Source organism: Petromyzon marinus, chromosome 10 (genome assembly GCF_048934315.1).
Source record: "Petromyzon marinus isolate PM22_M1 ecotype Great Lakes invasive population chromosome 10, UKy_Petmar_22M1.pri1.0, whole genome shotgun sequence".
NCBI classification, from domain to species: domain Eukaryota; kingdom Metazoa; phylum Chordata; class Hyperoartia; order Petromyzontiformes; family Petromyzontidae; genus Petromyzon; species Petromyzon marinus.
In genome coordinates, this window is record NC_133676.1 from 11,399,819 (window position 1) to 11,419,949 (window position 20,131).

General features: G+C 46.6%; 1 protein-coding gene across 3 annotated transcripts in view; it reads right to left on the reverse strand.

Annotated features, from left to right (window-relative positions):
* Positions 1-448: 448 nt before the first annotated feature.
* The window catches only part of LOC116940905 (neuropilin-2), a 58,156-nt gene continuing 38,473 nt past the window's right edge, over positions 449-20,131 (reverse strand). For all 3 annotated transcript variants that reach the window (XM_032951263.2, XM_032951262.2, XM_032951261.2), the window contains exons 9-13: positions 18,589-18,758; positions 14,391-14,588; positions 12,751-12,895; positions 8,027-8,101; positions 449-2,891 (exon numbers count right to left, since the gene is read on the reverse strand). In XM_032951263.2, coding sequence (XP_032807154.1) covers positions 2,293-2,891; positions 8,027-8,101; positions 12,751-12,895; positions 14,391-14,588; positions 18,589-18,758 — 1,187 coding nt within the window. In that variant the 3' untranslated portion in view covers positions 449-2,292. The remainder of the gene's footprint in view (positions 2,892-8,026; positions 8,102-12,750; positions 12,896-14,390; positions 14,589-18,588; positions 18,759-20,131) is intronic.

Here is a 20,131-nt window from a genome sequence, read left to right on the forward strand (position 1 = left end):
TTTCTCTTCCAGCATGATGGCCGTTTCCAGATTGGGGCACGCGGAGGGTAACGACTTTGGCTTGCGTTCCCGGCCTTCCCGCGCTGTGAGGTCAGCAGTTCAACTTCAGTTCTTGTGCCTCCCACCGGGAGCTCAGCTTTCCTCGTCTGCCAATTAACAGACGTGCGCAATCTATTTATAAGGCCTAAGTCACTTGTCAATTGACGCCCGGTCTTAAAGGCCAAGCGAGAAGCCTGCTGGATAATACGTACAGTCCCAACGGGTGAGCCTCAAGAACTGGGCCGAAAGGTCAATGCTGGAAAACCACCCCCACTGGTGGACTGACCAGCCATGACCCAAATTGCAAGCTGTGTCACGCAAATCAAATCACCTCCCCACTGCCGTGGATCTTCCAGAATCTACTTCATGCCGTCCAAAATGCTCCCATGTAAATATATAAACACGCCTACGCTGTCCCAGCCAACTTTATTAAAAATATCAATGCACATAACAAAAACGGTTTAAAAAATATCATTATTATACAAAAACTGCCACTATGACCATACGTTTTAAGTAATAATTCGGGATATATTTTTGCACTTGGGTTGTATGATCTCCAATCACTGGCGGGTCAGTTTTTTCTTGTGGATTTTCAAAATCCTGAAAAAAAATAACATTCAAAAAGTGCATTTTAAACAAAACAAAAGGGAAGATTGGCAATTTGACTCACATTACTGGCAAGAAAACACAGCTCATTACCCTGCTTGCAATGTGCAGAGTTGTTCATATGGTAAGCGGAGAATTTAAGCAATGTTGAAAACCGTGATGCTCAGTGGAATATTGGAACATTTCTGAAATTGGCTGGGGGCTTATAAAGGGTGGAATGGATTGTATTTTGGTGGTGTGACACAAAAGTGTGCTGGTTTATTTGGACAAAACATTAAAACAAACCAAACAGCCCTAAAAACGTGGTATATTAAAAAAATGCATTCCGACCAATTTTACAAAGCAGATCCTGATTTGGCTCTGTGGCAGAGATGCATGCCTCGTGAACTTCTACAATCTTCATGCAGAAATAAATCTTGACACATACTCTGCTCATTAAACTCCACACCACCGTGCTTTGCCTCTGCAGATGCTTGATGGGCAGGGCCCTCACTGTGGTACTAAGCCTCTAGCCCTTGTGGCTGGCTTGATCACGCGACTCAGCAAGAGCAAGCCAGAGCAGAAGCAAAGAATAAGAGGAGGCGTGCTGGATGGAGACGCTTGCCGCTGTGTCAAATGAAATATGCATTTGCTGCTCTATAGCCGCTCGCTCGCACGCACAGACTCAGGCAGGAAAGCAGGAAAAGTTTCCACGGCGGAAAGAAAACCCTCGTGCTGCTGCCGAGAGAGTTTTTTGGTTTTGGCTCACGAGCTTTTCGGGAGACATCCAGAATGTGAGATGGAGTGCAGTTCACTGTCTCTCAAGGGGCCACCCGCCCCAGAAACTCCAATTCTCAGCACTGTACCCGCTGGCATGCGAGGTCCCGGAAACCTGACCGCGTCTATCGACACTGGTGCCTCAGGTGTGCTGGCAGAAGATTAAGACTGCAAGTGTGCCCTCTTTTACAGGCATCCTCTGACAAGCTCTTGATTTAAGATGCTTCGTTCACACTTGCCCTCCAATTTCACTCCATTGTTGCACAGCAATGGAGGTGTAACATTATTTAATTTATCCCCTTCGTGTTTAAATACTCCAATACAAAAGCTGCACTGGCAAAACTACACATTTGTGTGATGTGGCCAGTGGCAATGTGTTGATCTCATCGAGTCCCCCTTACATGAAGTGGTTCCTCTATTTCCAATAGCCTCAGGCAGGCAGTGGGGTTCAAGTCATTTGATATCAGCACAAGAGGCAGAGAAATATCTCAAAGGAAGATGAGTAAAAGCTTAAAACGTAAAAGCTTAAAACCCCTGCATACGTTTCACGCTGCGACAAAAAAACTGCAAGAAGATCCTGCTTTGAAGTTCTTCCGCGTGAAACGTGTCTTTGTCGCGTTTCCATTACCCACGCAAACAGCATCGGCAGGAAGTTGCAATGTGTGACGAGATAAAGCTTCAACGTTCCTTTCCCATACGGTTCAAGTTCCGTTGCTGCCAGTCATGCTCTTCGTCTTCAACGCGTTTGATAGTTAAATAACGGGCATCTACCGCGGACTGCTGCGATGCGGAGATCCACGACGTGCACGAGTCCAAGGGTAACGCTGCGACGACGGGCCATCCCCGGTAGGCCATGCCCCTCCGTGACTCGCGGGTGCGGGCGGCGCGCCTTCACACGATGGAGGAGGAGGCCGAGGAGGCAGTCCGCGACACGACGCTGCTCTTGTGCACGACGTACTGGTTGGGGCGACAGCGCCCGCTGGCTCTGCCGTTGGACGAGGCGGGCCCCGCCTGGGCCGGGTGCCCCCGTGCTCGCCCGCCTCCACAGCAGAAGGGGCAGCAGTTACGACGCGAGCGGCAAAGCAGCGCCGTCGCGAATATGGCACCGAGCGCCACGCCTGTGCCGCTCAGCGCGATCACGGGGATCAGAAACCAGTCCAGGCTGCGGAGCGCCTGCTCCGAGTCCTTCTCCTTGCCCTGCGAGTCGGAGTTATCCTCTCCGTTTTCCAGAACATCTGCCCCATCCTGCGCGGTGGGTTTGGGGGAGTTTGACTCGGAGCCGGTTGGCCCGCCGCCGAAGTTCTTGCCGCCCCTGCGATTGACGCTGCTGCCGGGATCACCGGCGTCGGAGTCCCCCGTCGCGCCGCGGCCCGCGGGCACTCGCGGGGTCGTTGTGACGTGAGCGAGGCTCCACGGCGGTGGGGAACGCGCGGCTGCGGCGTCGCGCCAGCTGCCGTCACCGCTGCCCGGCCCCAAACGCTGCCCGGTGACTGAGGGATGAGATGGAAAGAGAAGGCAACAAAATCAACGAGTGGTGGTTCATTTTAAGTCTACTGTGCTGTTCGAGTCCTTTCTATTCCAACGTTGCATGAAACAGATATTAGGTTAGTGGGGTTTTTAAGCGCATGTATTTATCAAACAACCGTGTTTGCGGTCTCAAAATCAGAAGCATCAGTGGCGTAGCTATCGAGCGTACAGGCGGTGCAACTGCACCGGGGCCCACGCGCCGGAAGGGACTCAGGTCCCAGGCTACAAAGGAGGGGAGGAAACGGACAATCCACTGCTGGATGAAGGCCTCCTCAAGTCGCAGCCATCTCTCAGCTGCCAGCACACCTAACCGCTACACCACTGTCACAGGATACGCTTGCATAGCATTCATACCAAACGTGCATAATGTGACAGGTGCTCGGTGGATTGTCACATTATGTGTATTGGTATGAAGCCTGCATGTGCTAACTCTACAGCAGCGGCATAGCTTACGAGCACGCAGGCAATGAAACTGCACCGCGATGCGTAGGCCAGGAGGGGGTCCAGGGAAAAATTGGATAGGGGGCCCCCCATTTCACGACTTGCGCCGGGGCACATGCCAACCACGCTACGCCACTTATAAAGAGCAAAAAAGTAATAATTACATTTATATTACATCGAGGAAATATAACTTTTGGGAAATATACAAATATACGTAGAAAATAGCAGTCTTGAGAACATGCTGCTTAAGTTTTATTTGTGTTCATGCCGAAATTACCACTTTGCTGGGGGGGGGGGTGGGGGGGGGACACTGCAGATGTAAGTGTCACATTGCAGGGCTGTTCAAACAGCACGCGTGCAACACGTGTGCTGTTTGAACAGCACGCCTGTGAGACACGTGCTGTTTGAACAGCACGCCTGTGAGACACGTGCTGTTTGAACAGCACGTGTCTCACAGGCGTGAACAGCGCGTGTCTCACAGGCGTGAACAGCACGTGTCTCACAGGCGTGAACAGCGCGTGTCTCACAGGTGTGAACAGCACGTGTCTCACAGGCGTGAACAGCGCGTGTCTCACAGGTGTGAACAGCACGTGTCTCACAGGTGTGAACAGCACGTGTCTCACAGGCGTGAACAGCACGTGTCTCACAGGTGTGAACAGCGCGTGTCTCACAGGCGTGAACAGCACGTGTCTCACAGGCGTGAACAGCACGTGTCTCACAGGTGTGAACAGCACGTGTCTCGCAGGCGTGAACAGCACGTGTCTCACAGGTGTGAACAGCACGTGTCTCACAGGCGCGAACAGCACGTGTCTCACAGGTGTGAACAGCACGTGTCTCACAGGCGTGAACAGCACGTGTCTCACAGGCGTGAACAGCACGTGTCTCACAGGCGTGAACAGCACGTGTCTCACAGGCGTGAACAGCACGTGTCTCACAGGTGTGAACAGCACGTGTCTCACAGGCGTGAACAGCACGTGTCTCACAGGCGTGAACAGCACGTGTCTCACAGGTGTGAACAGCACGTGTCTCACAGGCGTGAACAGCACGTGTCTCACAGGTGTGAACAGCACGTGTCTCACAGGTGTGAACAGCACGTGTCTCACAGGTGTGAACAGCACGTGTCTCACAGGCGCGAACAGCACGTGTCTCACAGGCGTGAACAGCACGTGTCTCACAGGCGTGAACAGCACGTGTCTCACAGGCGTGAACAGCACGTGTCTCACTGGCGTGAACAGCACGTGTCTCACAGGCGTGAACAGCACGTGTCTCACAGGCGCGAACAGCACGTGTCTCACAGGCGCGAACAGCACGTGTCTCGCAGGCGTGAACAGCACGTGTCTCGCAGGCGTGAACAGCGCGTGTCTCACAGGCGTGAACAGCACGTGTCTCACAGGCGTGAACAGCACGTGTCTCACAGGCGCGAACAGCACGTGTCTCACAGGCGCGAACAGCGCGTGTCTCACAGGCGTGAACAGCGCGTGTCTCACAGGCGCGAACAGCGCGTGTCTCACAGGTGTGAACAGCACGTGTCTCACAGGCGTGAACAGCGCGTGTCTCACAGGCGCGAACAGCGCGTGTCTCACAGGTGTGAACAGCACGTGTCTCACAGGTGTGATGATGGTGGTGGTGGTTTCATCACCAGCAGCGGGAGTGGGGGGAGGGGGGCAAATAAAAACCAAGCAGAAGACCTCCATGGGAAGAACATGGATGACGATTTACTCATTTAACAGTAACACTAAACATTTAACAGTAACACTAAACATTTAACAGTAACACTAAACATTTAACAGTAACACTAAACATTTAACAGTAACACTAAACATTTAACAGTAACACTAAACATTTAACAGTAACACTAAACATTTAACAGTAACACTAAACATTTAACAGTAACACTAAACATTTAACAGTAACACTAAACATTTAACAGTAACACTAAACATTTAACAGTAACACTAAACATTTAACAGTAACACTAAACATTTAACAGTAACACTAAACATTTAACAGTAACACTAAACATTTAACAGTAACACTAAACATTTAACAGTAACACTAAACATTTAACAGTAACACTAAACATTTAACAGTAACACTAAACATTTAACAGTAACACTAAACATTTAACAGTAACACTAAACATTTAACAGTAACACTAAACATTTAACAGTAACACTAAACATTTAACAGTAACACTAAACATTTAACAGTAACACTAAACATTTAACAGTAACACTAAACATTTAACAGTAACACTAAACATTTAACAGTAACACTAAACATTTAACAGTAACACTAAACATTTAACAGTAACACTAAACATTTAACAGTAACACTAAACATTTAACAGTAACACTAAACATTTAACAGTAACACTAAACATTTAACAGTAACACTAAACATTTAACAGTAACACTAAACATTTAACAGTAACACTAAACATTTAACAGTAACACTAAACATTTAACAGTAACACTAAACATTTAACAGTAACACTAAACATTTAACAGTAACACTAAACATTTAACAGTAACACTAAACATTTAACAGTAACACTAAACATTTAACAGTAACACTAAACATTTAACAGTAACACTAAACATTTAACAGTAACACTAAACATTTAACAGTAACACTAAACATTTAACAGTAACACTAAACATTTAACAGTAACACTAAACATTTAACAGTAACACTAAACATTTAACAGTAACACTAAACATTTAACAGTAACACTAAACATTTAACAGTAACACTAAACATTTAACAGTAACACTAAACATTTAACAGTAACACTAAACATTTAACAGTAACACTAAACATTTAACAGTAACACTAAACATTTAACAGTAACACTAAACATTTAACAGTAACACTAAACATTTAACAGTAACACTAAACATTTAACAGTAACACTAAACATTTAACAGTAACACTAAACATTTAACAGTAACACTAAACATTTAACAGTAACACTAAACATTTAACAGTAACACTAAACATTTAACAGTAACACTAAACATTTAACAGTAACACTAAACATTTAACAGTAACACTAAACATTTAACAGTAACACTAAACATTTAACAGTAACACTAAACATTTAACAGTAACACTAAACATTTAACAGTAACACTAAACATTTAACAGTAACACTAAACATTTAACAGTAACACTAAACATTTAACAGTAACACTAAACATTTAACCGTAACACTAAACATTTAACAGTAACACTAAACATTTAACAGTAACACTAAACATTTAACAGTAACACTAAACATTTAACAGTAACACTAAACATTTAACAGTAACACTAAACATTTAACAGTAACACTAAACATTTAACAGTAACACTAAACATTTAACAGTAACACTAAACATTTAACAGTAACACTAAACATTTAACAGTAACACTAAACATTTAACAGTAACACTAAACATTTAACAGTAACACTAAACATTTAACAGTAACACTAAACATTTAACAGTAACACTAAACATTTAACAGTAACACTAAACATTTAACAGTAACACTAAACATTTAACAGTAACACTAAACATTTAACAGTAACACTAAACATTTAACAGTAACACTAAACATTTAACAGTAACACTAAACATTTAACAGTAACACTAAACATTTAACAGTAACACTAAACATTTAACAGTAACACTAAACAAATGAACATCTGCAGAAAAGTTAATATTCAGCCAAAAATAAATGTCAAGAGTCGGATGTGAAATGTTATTCTAATATTATTTAATTTACAGTCCTTTAATCAAACCAATACTGGGTGTGAAGGCTTCCCCGTGGATTTCTATCAAGGGGTTTGTTTAACCAGACATCTCTGCACTTGTTAATATGGGTTGGTGAAGGACTGATATCGATCTCAGATTGATTCAGATATCACCAATGATGTTTGCCAATTGTGACTGGGAATCGAACTCGGGCCGCCAGGATCATAGCGTAGTGCAATAACCACTGCACTATCAATCCACCCTCGTCTCAAACATTCAGCTGAATATTATTCAAAATAAGCAGCTTGCTTTGTTAACAGTTATTGGAAACAGTGCGCGTGTGTGCGTTAAAGAGTGTGTGTAGCAGTAGTGTGTGTAGCGGTAGTGTGTGTAGCAGTAGTGTGTGCGTTAAAGAGTGTGTGTAGCAGTAGTGTGTGTAGCAGTAGTGTATGCGTTAAAGAGTGTGGGTAGCAGTAGTGTGTGTCGCAGTAATGTATGCGTTAAAGAGTGTGGGTAGCAGTAGTGTGTGTAGCAGTAATGTATGCGTTGAAGAGTGTGGGTAGCAGTAGTGTGCGTAGCGGTTATCGCGCTGCGCTACGAACCTGGAGACCCGATTTCGATTCCCGCTCATGGCCAACACTAGTGACGATTATCTGAACTGGTCCTGGATCTCCCCTAGGTTGACGCAAGACTCAAATGAGTAACTTGTGTGGCCTGCAAACATCGCCACTGGACAGACAAAGGCAGCCAGGCGTGATGTTGGCCAATCACCCCCTTGTGTGCCGTGCCGGTCTTCAGGAGGTGCTCGATGTCACTTGCCCCAAAAGTGCGTTAAGCCTATACAGGGGGGAGGGACCTTTGTCTTTGCAAAACGAGTGACACAAAACTGCTGAAGAAGCAACACAGCTCCGTGTTACCGGTAATTGTGCGGCCCTGCTCTTCGTCATCATCCCCCTCCGTGTCGTCTGTCTCCATTGCACTGGAAGTGGTGCCTGTGCTCCCAGTGGGGGTGGGAGGGGCGGGGGGAAATGAAAGAGACAGAGGGAGGGGTGCGGAGGGGGGAGTGGTAGGGGATGGGGGGGGTCACAGTGTCAACGTCAAGAGTCCTCTCCGAGTTAAGCACAGATGGAGGATGTGTGCGAGTTCGGAGGCGGTTCCGACGATGCCCTAATTCTCTCCAGGCAAACTCTCAGTTTGTATGGCTTGCATCCAATACGATTGTAATGATTTACCCCCTCCCGTGGTTTGAAGAATTGTCACGGTTGAAGGGGCCACGATTGCATTCAAGAATGTATTGGATTTGGCCTGCGCTTAGATGTCTCGTTTGTGTTGTTTTTCGTTACTCTGTCTCGTTCTGTGAATAAGCATACAAATGTAACAAGTCGCGTGTAGTTTGCATATATTAACGAATTAATTCCTAACTAATTGATTATTATACAATTCAGTGACTTTATCGGGAGTGGCAGGATGGATCTCAATCAATGTATCACGAAATGCCTAGTTGCTAGCCTCAGCCAACATGCAATACGTTTACTTATAATGCACAGGTAAAAATAAAACCTCGGAATAGTGGGTGGAGAGGCTATCTTTATCAGCGGGTGAAAGCCCGTTCAGCCATCAATTCTCATTTGCAGGAGAGAACTGAGGCCAAAATAGAACCTGAGAAAAAATAATAAAATCTGGTGATAGTTTCACTCTTGGGCATAGTCTAAGATCGTGGGAAAGTTACGCTTGTTCAACGTTTATGCCTTTATAGAAGAGGGACATTTGTCCATACTTCACCATGCTGATCGGTGCGGGTTTGTGAAGGGCAAAGGGGCAGGGGACTGGAATAGACAATGATACAGTGAGGGAAAAAAATATTTGATCCCCTGCTGATTTTGTACGTTTGCCCACTGACAAAGAAATGATCAGTCTATAATTTTTAATGGTAGGTTTATTTGAACAGTGAGAGACAGAATAACAACAACAAAAATCCAGAAAAACGCATGTCAAAAATGTTATAAATTGATTTGCATTTTAATGAGAGAAATAAGTATTTGACCCCCTCTCAATCAGAAAGATTTCTGGCTCCCAGGTGTCTTTTATACAGGTAACAAGCTGAGATTTGGAGCACTCCCTTTAAGAGTGTGCTCCTAATCTCAGCTCGTTACCTGTATAAAAGACACCTGTCCACAGAAGCAATCAATCAATCAGATTTCAAACTCTCCATCGTGGCCAAGACCGAAGAGCTCTCCAAGGATGTCAGGGACAAGATTGTAGACCTACACAAGGCTGGAATGGGCTACAAGACCATTGCCAAGCAGCTTGGTGAGAAGGTGACAACAGTTGGTGCGATTATTCGCAAATGGAAGAAACACAAAAGAACTGTCAATCTCCCTCAGCCTGGGGCTCCATGCAAGATCTCACCTCGTGGAGTTGCAATGATCATGAGAACGGTGAGGAATCAGCCCAGAACTACACAGGAGGATCTTGTCAATGATCTCAAGGCAGCTGGGACCATAATCACCAAGAAAACAATTGGTAACACACTACGCCGTGGACTGAAATCCTGCAGCGCCCACAAGGTCCCCCTGCTCAAGAAAGCACATATACATACCCGTCTGAAGTTTGCCAATGAACATCTGAATGATTCAGAGGACAACTGGGTGAAAGTGTTGTGGTCAGATGAGACCAAAATGGAGCACTTTGGCATCAACTCAACTCGCCGTGTTTGGAGGAGGAGGAATGCTGCCAATGACCCCAAGAACACCATCCCCACCGTTAAACATGGAGGTGGAAACATTATGCTTTGGGCGTGCTTTTCTGCTAAGGGGACAGGACAACTTCACCGCATCAAAGGGACGATGGACGGGGCCATGTACCGTCAAATCTTGGGTGAGAACCTCCTTCCCTCAGCCAAGGCATTGAAAATGGGTCGTGGATGGGTATTCCAGCATGACAATGACCCAAGACACACGGCCAAGGCAACAAAGGAGTGGCTCAAGAAGAAGCACATTAAGGTCCTGGAGTGACCTAGCCAGTCTCCAGACCTTAATCCCATAAAATCTGTGGAGGGAGCTGAAGGTTCGAGATTCCAAACGTCAGCCTCGAAACCTTAATGACTTGGAGAAGATCTGCAAAGAGGAGTGGGACAAAATCCCTCCTGAGATGTGTACAAACCTGGTGGCCAACTACAAGAAACGTCTGACCTCTGTGATTGCCAACAAGGGTTTTGCCACCAAGTATTAAGTCATGTTTTGCAGAGGGGTCAAATACTTATTTCCCTCATTAAAATGCAAATCAATTTATAAAAATTTTGACATGCGTTTTTTTGGATTTTGTTGTTGTTATTCTGTCTCTCACTGTTCAAATAAACCTACCATTAAAATTATAGACTGATCATTTCTTTGTCAGTGGGCAAACGTACAAAATCAGCAGGGGATCAAATACTTTTTCCCCTCACTGTATATCACTCGCCACTGATGTTAGCCATGGCTGGGAATCAAATTCAAGTCTCTGGGTTCAAACCGCAGTGCATTAACCACCGTCACTCACCTTAAATACATGTCAATTATACGTGGTAAAACTGATCAAACACACAACTAGCTTGAGACCATATCGGGAGTGCTCTAAAGCGACCGAGCGCAGTCAACTAAAACTGCAACATGAAGATTATTGGCATGTTAAGACAGAATTAAACATTAAAATACATCTTTCAGCTCATCTGCACCATCGGCTGTCCCAATGCTTGTAAAGTTGGTCGACAAGATACCAGCCGCTGCTTGGGTGGTCTGACTCGGTATACGGTGGCCCGTGAATGAGAAGCGATGGTTTAAACAGTGCCGTGTTATTTAGATCTAATCCCGAGCTGGCCCTGGGTTTCCAGTGGCCACACTGGGTACAGTTGAATGATCTCGCGTGAAGCGAGCTGGAAACCTGGTAATTCTGTTGTAAAAGTCATTGCTGATGGCCACACTTTATGAGGTGCCTGCGGGGGCGGGGGGGGGAAAAGTTCCGCACCTGGAACTCGTTACTGCAGTCTGCTTGCGGAGTAATGAGCCTTCGAGGTAGTGGGGTTGTCAACCTTCACTGTGTAATCATTTAAAAAGAGGTCTTGTTGGTGCAAGGGCCATCTGCGCAAGAATCCAGAGTCCTGACTACCACGTGTATGTGGAACTTATTTCGCATTGTACGTAGCCAACTGTGCTGCTCTTACACTGGTGATTTTCAGAATTCTATTTTCTAAGCAAAAGGCAGAGATCAGTGTTGGGAGCGGCCCAGCCATGGCTAACAACTGTGGCTTGGGATATTTGAATGGGTTCTGGGCACATTCTTCATGAACGCGCACTGACAAGCAAAGTGAAGTACGGTCAAACGCCGACTATAATAGACACATGTGTGGGTAGGACTTCCTCTAGCAGTGGATTGACGAAGGGCTAAACATTATTATTATTGACAAGCGATGTAACAGTTAATTACCTCACACACCCAATGTGAGCGATTTGATGAACTATTACAAATTGGGGTTCACGATTCAATTCAAGAACCCGTTGTGGCGAATACAGCACCTCAAGTGGCAACAGGGTTTACGTAAACCAATTGCGATACGTACAACATCTACGAATCAAAAAGCAGCTGATTCAGACACGTGACCCAATGTAGCACGAGCGAATGGGAACAATGTGAATCGATGAATGGATGCGTCGTTAACACGGCTAATATTTACCACTCCAGGGTAGTTTCCAAAACACTCGCCTCTACCTTGAGGCTGCCTCCGCAAATGGGAATCGACGCAACTCAACCCTGGTTAGAAGCATTGGTGGATTGCGTCTCCCTTGAACCCTGCTGCCCCCAGAAAGGAAATACGAATGGAGGTCGAGAAGGACGTTTTTGTTGTTGTTTTTTTTTTCTGTGTGTAAGTACGAGCGAACGTACCGGCAAGGAAAGGAAGGCGTCGAATGAATAAACAGCGTGAGAGGAACACGAAGGGGGTGGGAGAAATTAAAAGGAAGGAGCTAATAGATGTAGGAAGGAAGGGAGAAATAACCCCCCACACAGTGGTCGTGGCCGAGGGGGTCAGGCACGATCAAATTCCACCTCCGTTTGGAACCTTCCTTCCCCGCCTGGTTGCGGTGCCGCGTGGCGCCCTCTTGGCCCTCGCCCGTGAGCTCCCGCTCGCAACAACAGCGCCGTATTCACCGCGCCCCCCCCCCCCCCACCGCATGTGCACGACCTGACATGACACCGCCAACTGCCTCGGCCTCAAGGGTGGGAAATCGGCACGGGCGCTCAGGTGGCAAAGCCGAAAGTGAGTACACAGATAACTTCATGGTTTTCGCTCGATTTTAAGGAAGCATCATTAGGCGTAATTATAATGAGCTGATTGCTTATGCAACCGAGTCGCACAACAGATGACAAATAACGGTTATTACCAGAGGATCACTTTCAAGGGACGATAGATTCTTCAGCTCTCCGATGCGTGTGTAGGTTTGCACCACACGTGTTTGTTTGGCGTGACGTCTGGCGCTCCGAATATATACTCTTTGTTCGAACGGGGAGTCCGTTTGCATTAAGGTTTTGGCCATGAGTGGCGAGCAGGGTTCTCGCGAGCGACCGGGAAAAGCGAGCGACAAATCACTCGCGTTGCATTCGCCATTACCGGGAGCGTCGCATCCCAGGACCTCGAGCCGAACGCCGATTCCGTTGGTCGACCACTTCTCGGGGAAGAGGCGGAGGAAGCGAGCCAACGTGGCATTTATTTGGCGAAGCTCCGGCTTGTCGGCATTGGAATTCCCTGGGAAGATCTGGGAATGTTCAAAAGGTTTCGAGTTAAGACGAGAAACATTTTGCACCAATTTGCTAGGCAAAGTATAATGTCAGGATATATTTTTTAAAAATGTGCTGTTGCATAACACTTTGCTTGGAGTTTGGGCAACTGCCCAAAACATTGGCTCACTATATATTATTCAGTCACAGGACAATGATTGTTAGTGATGACTGTGGTACATTTTATCCCACAGTAATTTTATATCTGCTGGCAATGCAGTCTTGGGCCAAGTAAGACATTTTTATATGCGTATTAATCATGATTACGGAATGAACTCGGAATGTGATCATCATCCTCATTATATGCTAAATGAAGGCCTCCTCAAGCTGTCGCCAAGCTGTGATGTAAAGAAATCCACCTAGCACGTGCATACGAGCCGATTTCATCATTCCATCTCCTCTCTTCATTACCACTGGCCATAGTCCCTTCGAGTTAAGTGTCCTAATGACTGTTTTAGCAGTCAAAACTATTCTTTAAACCTGCATGGTTTCTCGTCCACGTTTTCCTCTTTTTTTTGGTGTCTCCCAATGAAATGCTGAGCATGCATCACTCTCTGCTTCCTTGCATACTTTTCCGTTTCTTGTCTCCGTGCAAATGTGTTAATTTCTATTTACGTTTTCGGAAATAAATAAATAAAACACATTAATGAATCTCTCCGCAACGTTTCCCCGGAGCTGGCTGCCTGCACCCCTGAGAGGCCGTTAGAGCCATGGCCGCCCTCATTAGATGGGCCCCCTGCTCAGCCTAACGCACGACTTGTCGGCGTACGGGGGGGGGGGGGGGACACCCCACCGCTCGACTCAAAAGGACAGCCGCGCTCAGCCTAATCTTCGTTGTCGGCGAGTTAATCTGCAACGCGTGCCGAGGCGTTACACTCAAGAGGCCTCCGAGTTGAAGCGCCCCGCCAGTGTTAGGTGTCGGCGCCAACTCGCGGTTTTATCCGGCAGAGGCGGGGGCACAGCCACAACTCACGGCCCCAAGGGTCTGGGGGGGGGGTTGAGTGGAATTATTAAATCTGGGACGTGTGCCTCCCTACCCACTGAAGGTGCAAGCCCTGCGATTGCTTGCTCACAGAACTGCTGGCAGAAGAGGGCCTTCCGCGAGTGAGAGCTTCCGGAGAACCCCACTAAAGCGTATATTGGGCCTACGCTGGCCAGACGTCATCAAAGAGATGGGAGTACCAACACTATACCCCGCAATGCGCCACCTACCAATTGCGACTAACTCTGGTCATGTAATACTCGGCGATTGTTCATGGGGGGAGTGATAGCCCCCGTCCCCACTGGGGCACTACCTGTGGCTACTGTTGGGGCTCAACATGAAGATGACAAGACAATGATGGTGATAATGGTGGAGATGAACAAGATGTTAATGATGAAGGCAATCATAATAAACAGTGATGACGAAGGTGAAAACCAAGACGACGGCCAAGAGGATTGCAAAGATGCCACCGACAATGACGATGAGGTCACCTTGTCGGCGCCTGCCGGGTCCTGCACGCCGGCCCAGCTCTCCCCGTCGAGGCTGAGCTGGAGGCGGAAGCTGCGCACAAACACTTTGCTTTCGGTCTCCAGCGGCAGCCGCAGCGGGGGCCGGCGTCGCTTCGTGGGGCCGATCTTGGCACCCTGCAGCAGCAGGCCACTCACCTGGCGAGTCGTCCCCAGGTCCACCTGCACGGGGGGGGTTGCCATGGCACGAGATGCACACACACACACACACTCGTCAGCCACGGGACTCGCGCGTGAGTCTAGAACGCGTGAGAGTCACGTGACCTGCCAGCGTGTTTGCCACCATGCTGACTATGACAGCGACGATTCAGTCACCACCCCCCCCCCCCCCGCCCGCAGCTTGTGACCGAATGGATTGTCACAGGATGGGGTCGCCAATCGATGACAACATGGATTGCTCGTTGGGCTTGTGTTTGTCGTTTCGTTGGTGTTGCTTCTCACTGTATTTCTGGCTTGTACAATTTGTCAGCTACTCATATCACAAATCATATAATTCGCACACGAAACGTAAATGAATTATTCTTTTGTGCAGAATTCAATACATTGCATGTATGCAAAACATATTAATAATTTTCGATTTAAAGCTTTCGTGACTGCAGGGATTCATCTTCTTGGTTCTTTCGGTAAAGTCACGTAGAATGGAAATAAAATAATAAAAATAAAACATGTTTTAAAAAAATAATAAAAATAAAACATGTTTTATTATTTTATTTCCATTCTACGTGACTTTACCGAAAGAACCAAAATATATTAATAATTTTGACGTAATAACTCGATTAATCTATATGCCAAGTACTGGCCCAATTCAAAACCATGTTTAACTGGGAAAATTGAAAATAATTAAGTACGTTTACTCAACCCCCAGTATTATTTCTTGATTGTGTAAATATTACGATTAAAAATATGTAAATTATCTATCCATATTCTTGGTTCTTTCGGTAAAGTCACGTAGCAGGGAAACAAAACAAATCTGAAACACGGCAAAACGAATTCTTCTACCGTGGCTGATCACTGTTACAATGCTGTGGGGGATCACGATATAATTTTCTCCGATACCAAGGTTCTTTGCAAACCCACGGGCTTTTATCAGAGATTTGTTCATGAAGCAATTCAGATCTACAAACACAGACACAATTTCAACCGAGGGGATGGTTTCAAATTTAGCAACCATTGGAAAGATGTTCTAAATCGAACTAAACATTAAACTAATTTCAATGGTACAGTATATTTTTCAAGTAGTGGTACCCCAAACTTTCGCAGCTCTTATAAATTCCCCCTTTTCACACCATCAATAGGTAAACTCCCCCCTTCCCCCCCCCCCCACGCCAAACTGCGAGTCCACCGGCACGTACACCACCTCTTTCCTAAAATCCGCCAATCAAATGCTATTTTTATGCCAATTTCTTTTTCAGAACACCTTGTTTGCTCGCACACAGGTCCGATGTCTGAGCGTGGTTGTGTTTCGCTAAATTCTCCTGTTTGATTTGTACTAAGTGCCTCGGTGAATGTATATGCTCAAACTTTAACATAGCTATTTCTGTGACCAGTTACAAGCTAATCACTCAGCTATTTCAATGCTAAATTCGATGCTAATTCCTTTGTCAAGGGGTACCTTTGCGGATGTGTATACTTTAACTTAGCTATTTCAATGAGCCATTTCAATGCTAAATTATATGCTAATTCCTTTGTCAAGGCGCGTGGTCTTTTTCTTCTCACACAGCTTAAAGGTCGTGATCTAAGCGTGGCTTCTTCCACTCCAGCGCTAATTCCTTTGTCAAGGGGTACCTCTGCGGATGTGTATACTTTAACTTAGCTATTTCAATGAGCCATGTCAATGCTAAATTATATGCCAATTCCTTTGTCAAGGCGCGTGGTCTTTTTCTTCTCACACAGCTTAAAGGTCGTGATCTAAGCGTGGCTTCTTCCACTCCAGCGCTGTCCTCCAGACAGTCTCGTCCCTTCACCTGATGAAGGCCGCTTGTGTTGTGGCCGAAACGTCGTGATTTTTTGTTATTTTATTTTCACCTACGTGACTTTACCCAATAGAACCAAAGAGTATGGATCCTAGCAGTCACGAAAGCTTTAAATCTAGAATATGAATCCCTGCAGTCACGAAAGCTTTAAATCAAAATTATCTATCCAATTAAGCGAAGTTTAGTCAAAGAACTCACCATGCTCGATACAACATTGACAGGCCTTCATCTAGCAGTGGAGTAACAAGGGGTTGAAAACTATTATTAATTATAAATAATGTGACCGTGTCCACATCATTCCTGTTCAGTGGGTTTCTATGTTGCGATATTTTGGAAATTCCACAACAATGAGTGTGTTTCTAATTATTTATGTTATTTTTTTTTTTTGCGGACAAACCCTGCGTCGGCTGTAGATGAGAAAGGCTCAATTAATGTCTGGTAGCCAGCGATGGTGTGCAGGCAAAGGAACCTGGCATCTGCCGCAGGTTTCACGTGTTCTACAACCCTACAATGATTTTGTACAAAGATTAATCCAAACGGAACTGAACTCTAATCTGTCCAAATCAAAGGCAAAGCTAATCCTAATGAACGTGGCTTCCAATATAGGGTCTCCCAAGGGCAAAGAGAGCAACAAAACTCTACATTAATGTATTACGAACAGCTTGGTTGTTTTTTTGAGGAAAGGGGAAAGTGGGGGATGTTGGGATGTGTTTAGTCAAGATCGGCTGTTAGCATGTCCCTGCTGTCGGTCTAGGAACTCCCTCAACGTATGTCCATGCTTTTTGGGAGTGTCATGAGAATTTTCAATTTTTTACGAAGATTTTAGGTCGGTTTTAATAATTCACGCAGCACTGCTCTTCCCCATGCTCAGAATACGTGTTCACTCGATCTTATGGATGGGCACAAAATCTGTGTTTTTTGGTGTTGTTCTCTGGTCTAACACCGGTGGTGAGATAAGGCCGTAGAAAGGAGGCTGTAGCCCTGGTGTAAGGCCAATCAGTTTCCAAGTCAATGCACGCATCATTATCAAAGCACGTTTGTTTGCATGTTTCACCACATGCACGTGTGGTCAATGCAGACTTGATGATGCCTTGCAATGGGTGTCTATTTGGCGTTTGAACATCTTAACGCTTCGTGCATTGTGGCCGGAATGCGTGAAAACCCGATTCCTGTTTCACGTCTCTGTCAATCTTGGCGACTCTCATCTTTGGTTTCTTCTCTGTCACGGATTCCTCCTCAAACCTCCGCCCTGCTCCCATTGTCTCTCGCGGTTTACCCGCGACGGTATCTTGCGCGTCCGCCCTTGCGGGTTTGTTTGATCACGTTTTTATGCACCAATTCGTCAATCGAGTTCAATTGAGCTCGCACAATACACACATCGGACTGTGAACGTAAATATCATCGATGCTTTTCTATTTGTAAACGTTCAGTGGAATGGGTTTCACATCACCCCTGCAGCCACTAGAGGCGCTACTATTCACTCCAATGGTAAAAACAAAAATCGATTATTGGATTTAATTGTGATTCTCATTCGTTGGGTGGAAGTGAGGTGGGTGAATTATACCACCCCCGAGATGTATTTAGAACTTCGGCAACGACTGTTATCATTGTTGATGGTTTTAATGCTCTATAAATAAGAATGGAAGTGTTTATCCAATAAGAACAACATTTTAGTAGCGTGCCTTGTTGCTATTAGGGACACACCCTTTTCAATTCCAAGAGATTATTCGCAAACATGCAAATAAGTTAAGCCCCGATAGGCACCCATCGGCTTCCGAAGTGCTAATTCCAGACTTGCACAGCCAAACGCACGCCGCATTTACATAACCCGTTCACAGTTACACGATTTACCAGAACTTGTTCAGATAGAATTGACAAAGAAAAAGGAGAGAGCGTCCGGCAGCGGGGGGGGCTAGCGGTGGAGTGGCCCGACACGAGGGGGGGGGGGCTAGCGGTGGAGTGGCCCGACACGAGGGGGGGGGGGCTAGTGGTGGAGTGGCCCGACACAAGGGGGGGGGCTAGCGGTGGAGAGGCCCGACACGAGGGGGGGGGGCTAGCGGTGGAGTGGCCCGACACGAGGGGGGGGGGGGCTAGCGGTGGAGTGGCCCGACACGAGGGGGGGAGGGCTAGCGGTGGAGTTGCCCGACACGTGGTGGGGGGGGGGGGGGGGGGGCGAGAGCGGCACCCACCTGGAGCCACTGCCCACCCGCCTGGACGTTGGCGGGCACCCACCCAGAGCGCGTGCTCAGCAGGCGCGCGGCCGGGGCCCCCCAGCGCGCGTCGCGGCTCGACGAGGCCGACAGCTGCCGGTCCCCGATCTCGCCCGACACCAGACCCAGCATCTCCGAGCAGGGCGCGTCTAAAAGGTGGACGGGGCCGAGGCACGTACACGGCGCGCCGTTACGGGCAAAGACAAAGATCCACCGGATAGCCCGGGCAGACTGTTGGGGCGAGTGCTATTAAGCGAGCACCTATGAAGGCCGGCAAGGGCGCACGACGGGGTGGGTGGCCAGCACCACGCCCGCCCGCCTTCGTCTCCCCAGTGGCGATGTTTACTACACACCGCACCAGGTACTCATTTGAAGCTGAGTCGACCTAAGGGAGGCCCAGGACCGTTTCAGATAATCGTCACTGGTACTGGCGCTGAGTGGAAATGAAACGCGGGTCGCCAGGTTCGAAGCGCAGCGCGCAAATCGCTACACAACCGCTCGCCGTCATGCACACGTGCACGCATACACACACACACACACGCCGATTGAACCCTGTGCTACCGCAGAAGCTTGTACCCCCTTTAGACGTGAACTTGATTGCCATACTACTCATGGTGGGTCGCGTACCAGTCAACGTGTTAAACATTTAATTGAGTATATTTATAACTCTAGAGCATTACTAGAATTTTGGTTTCTCATCCCAAGGTGGCCAGGTAGTTCAGGGGCTAATCGCTTGTTATCAGAACACCGAGTCGGAATCTGCTGAGATCCTGGGGTTGAATCGGTGGTTTCAACCACACGTAATTAAGTCGGGTTCTCAAGTGTAGTGAGTTGATAACGTGAGCCCGGTTGGTCACCAATGACTGCATTAAAAAAAAAAACATCACATTAACACATTGGTTGCCAGACGATCCACAGGAAGTCAAAGAGCAGCAAATCCCGTTTAACGCCTGTTGCCTTATTCCTCCCACAGTGGAAAAATCATCACTTGAGACACAATAGATCACACATGAGCCAACATGTTAATCCTGTCACCTCTATTTTCGTTTTCTTTGTATTCACACCAGGCATCATGAGTATGGCAATCAACTACATTCGTTGACAGTGTTACCGAAAAACACTCTTTGAGGAAGCCATCGGGGAAACCACCTCCAAAAATGTTGGCTAATTAGGGCTCAAGAACCCTAATATGGAGTGTGGTGTAGTGAGGGGGAAAACGGGTCGAGTAGGATCAGATGCGATGGAAGGAGCTTGAGCCATGGACCTGCTCGTGGCCACAGAAGTTAAGAGAGGGGGAGATTTATACCAGATACCCCGTGTCAGAGACTCATTGTCTCAAAGGGCTATTGGGTAATATAAAGTGAACGAGAGGATAAAGTATACTATGATGGATATATACTATGATGGATAATACACTATTTAAAATCGAATTGCTGATTAATATTTGTTTTTTTAGCTGGTGCCATCAATTTAATATATATTTTAAAGATGATATCACCTGTTTTTGGAATTTGAAATGTGA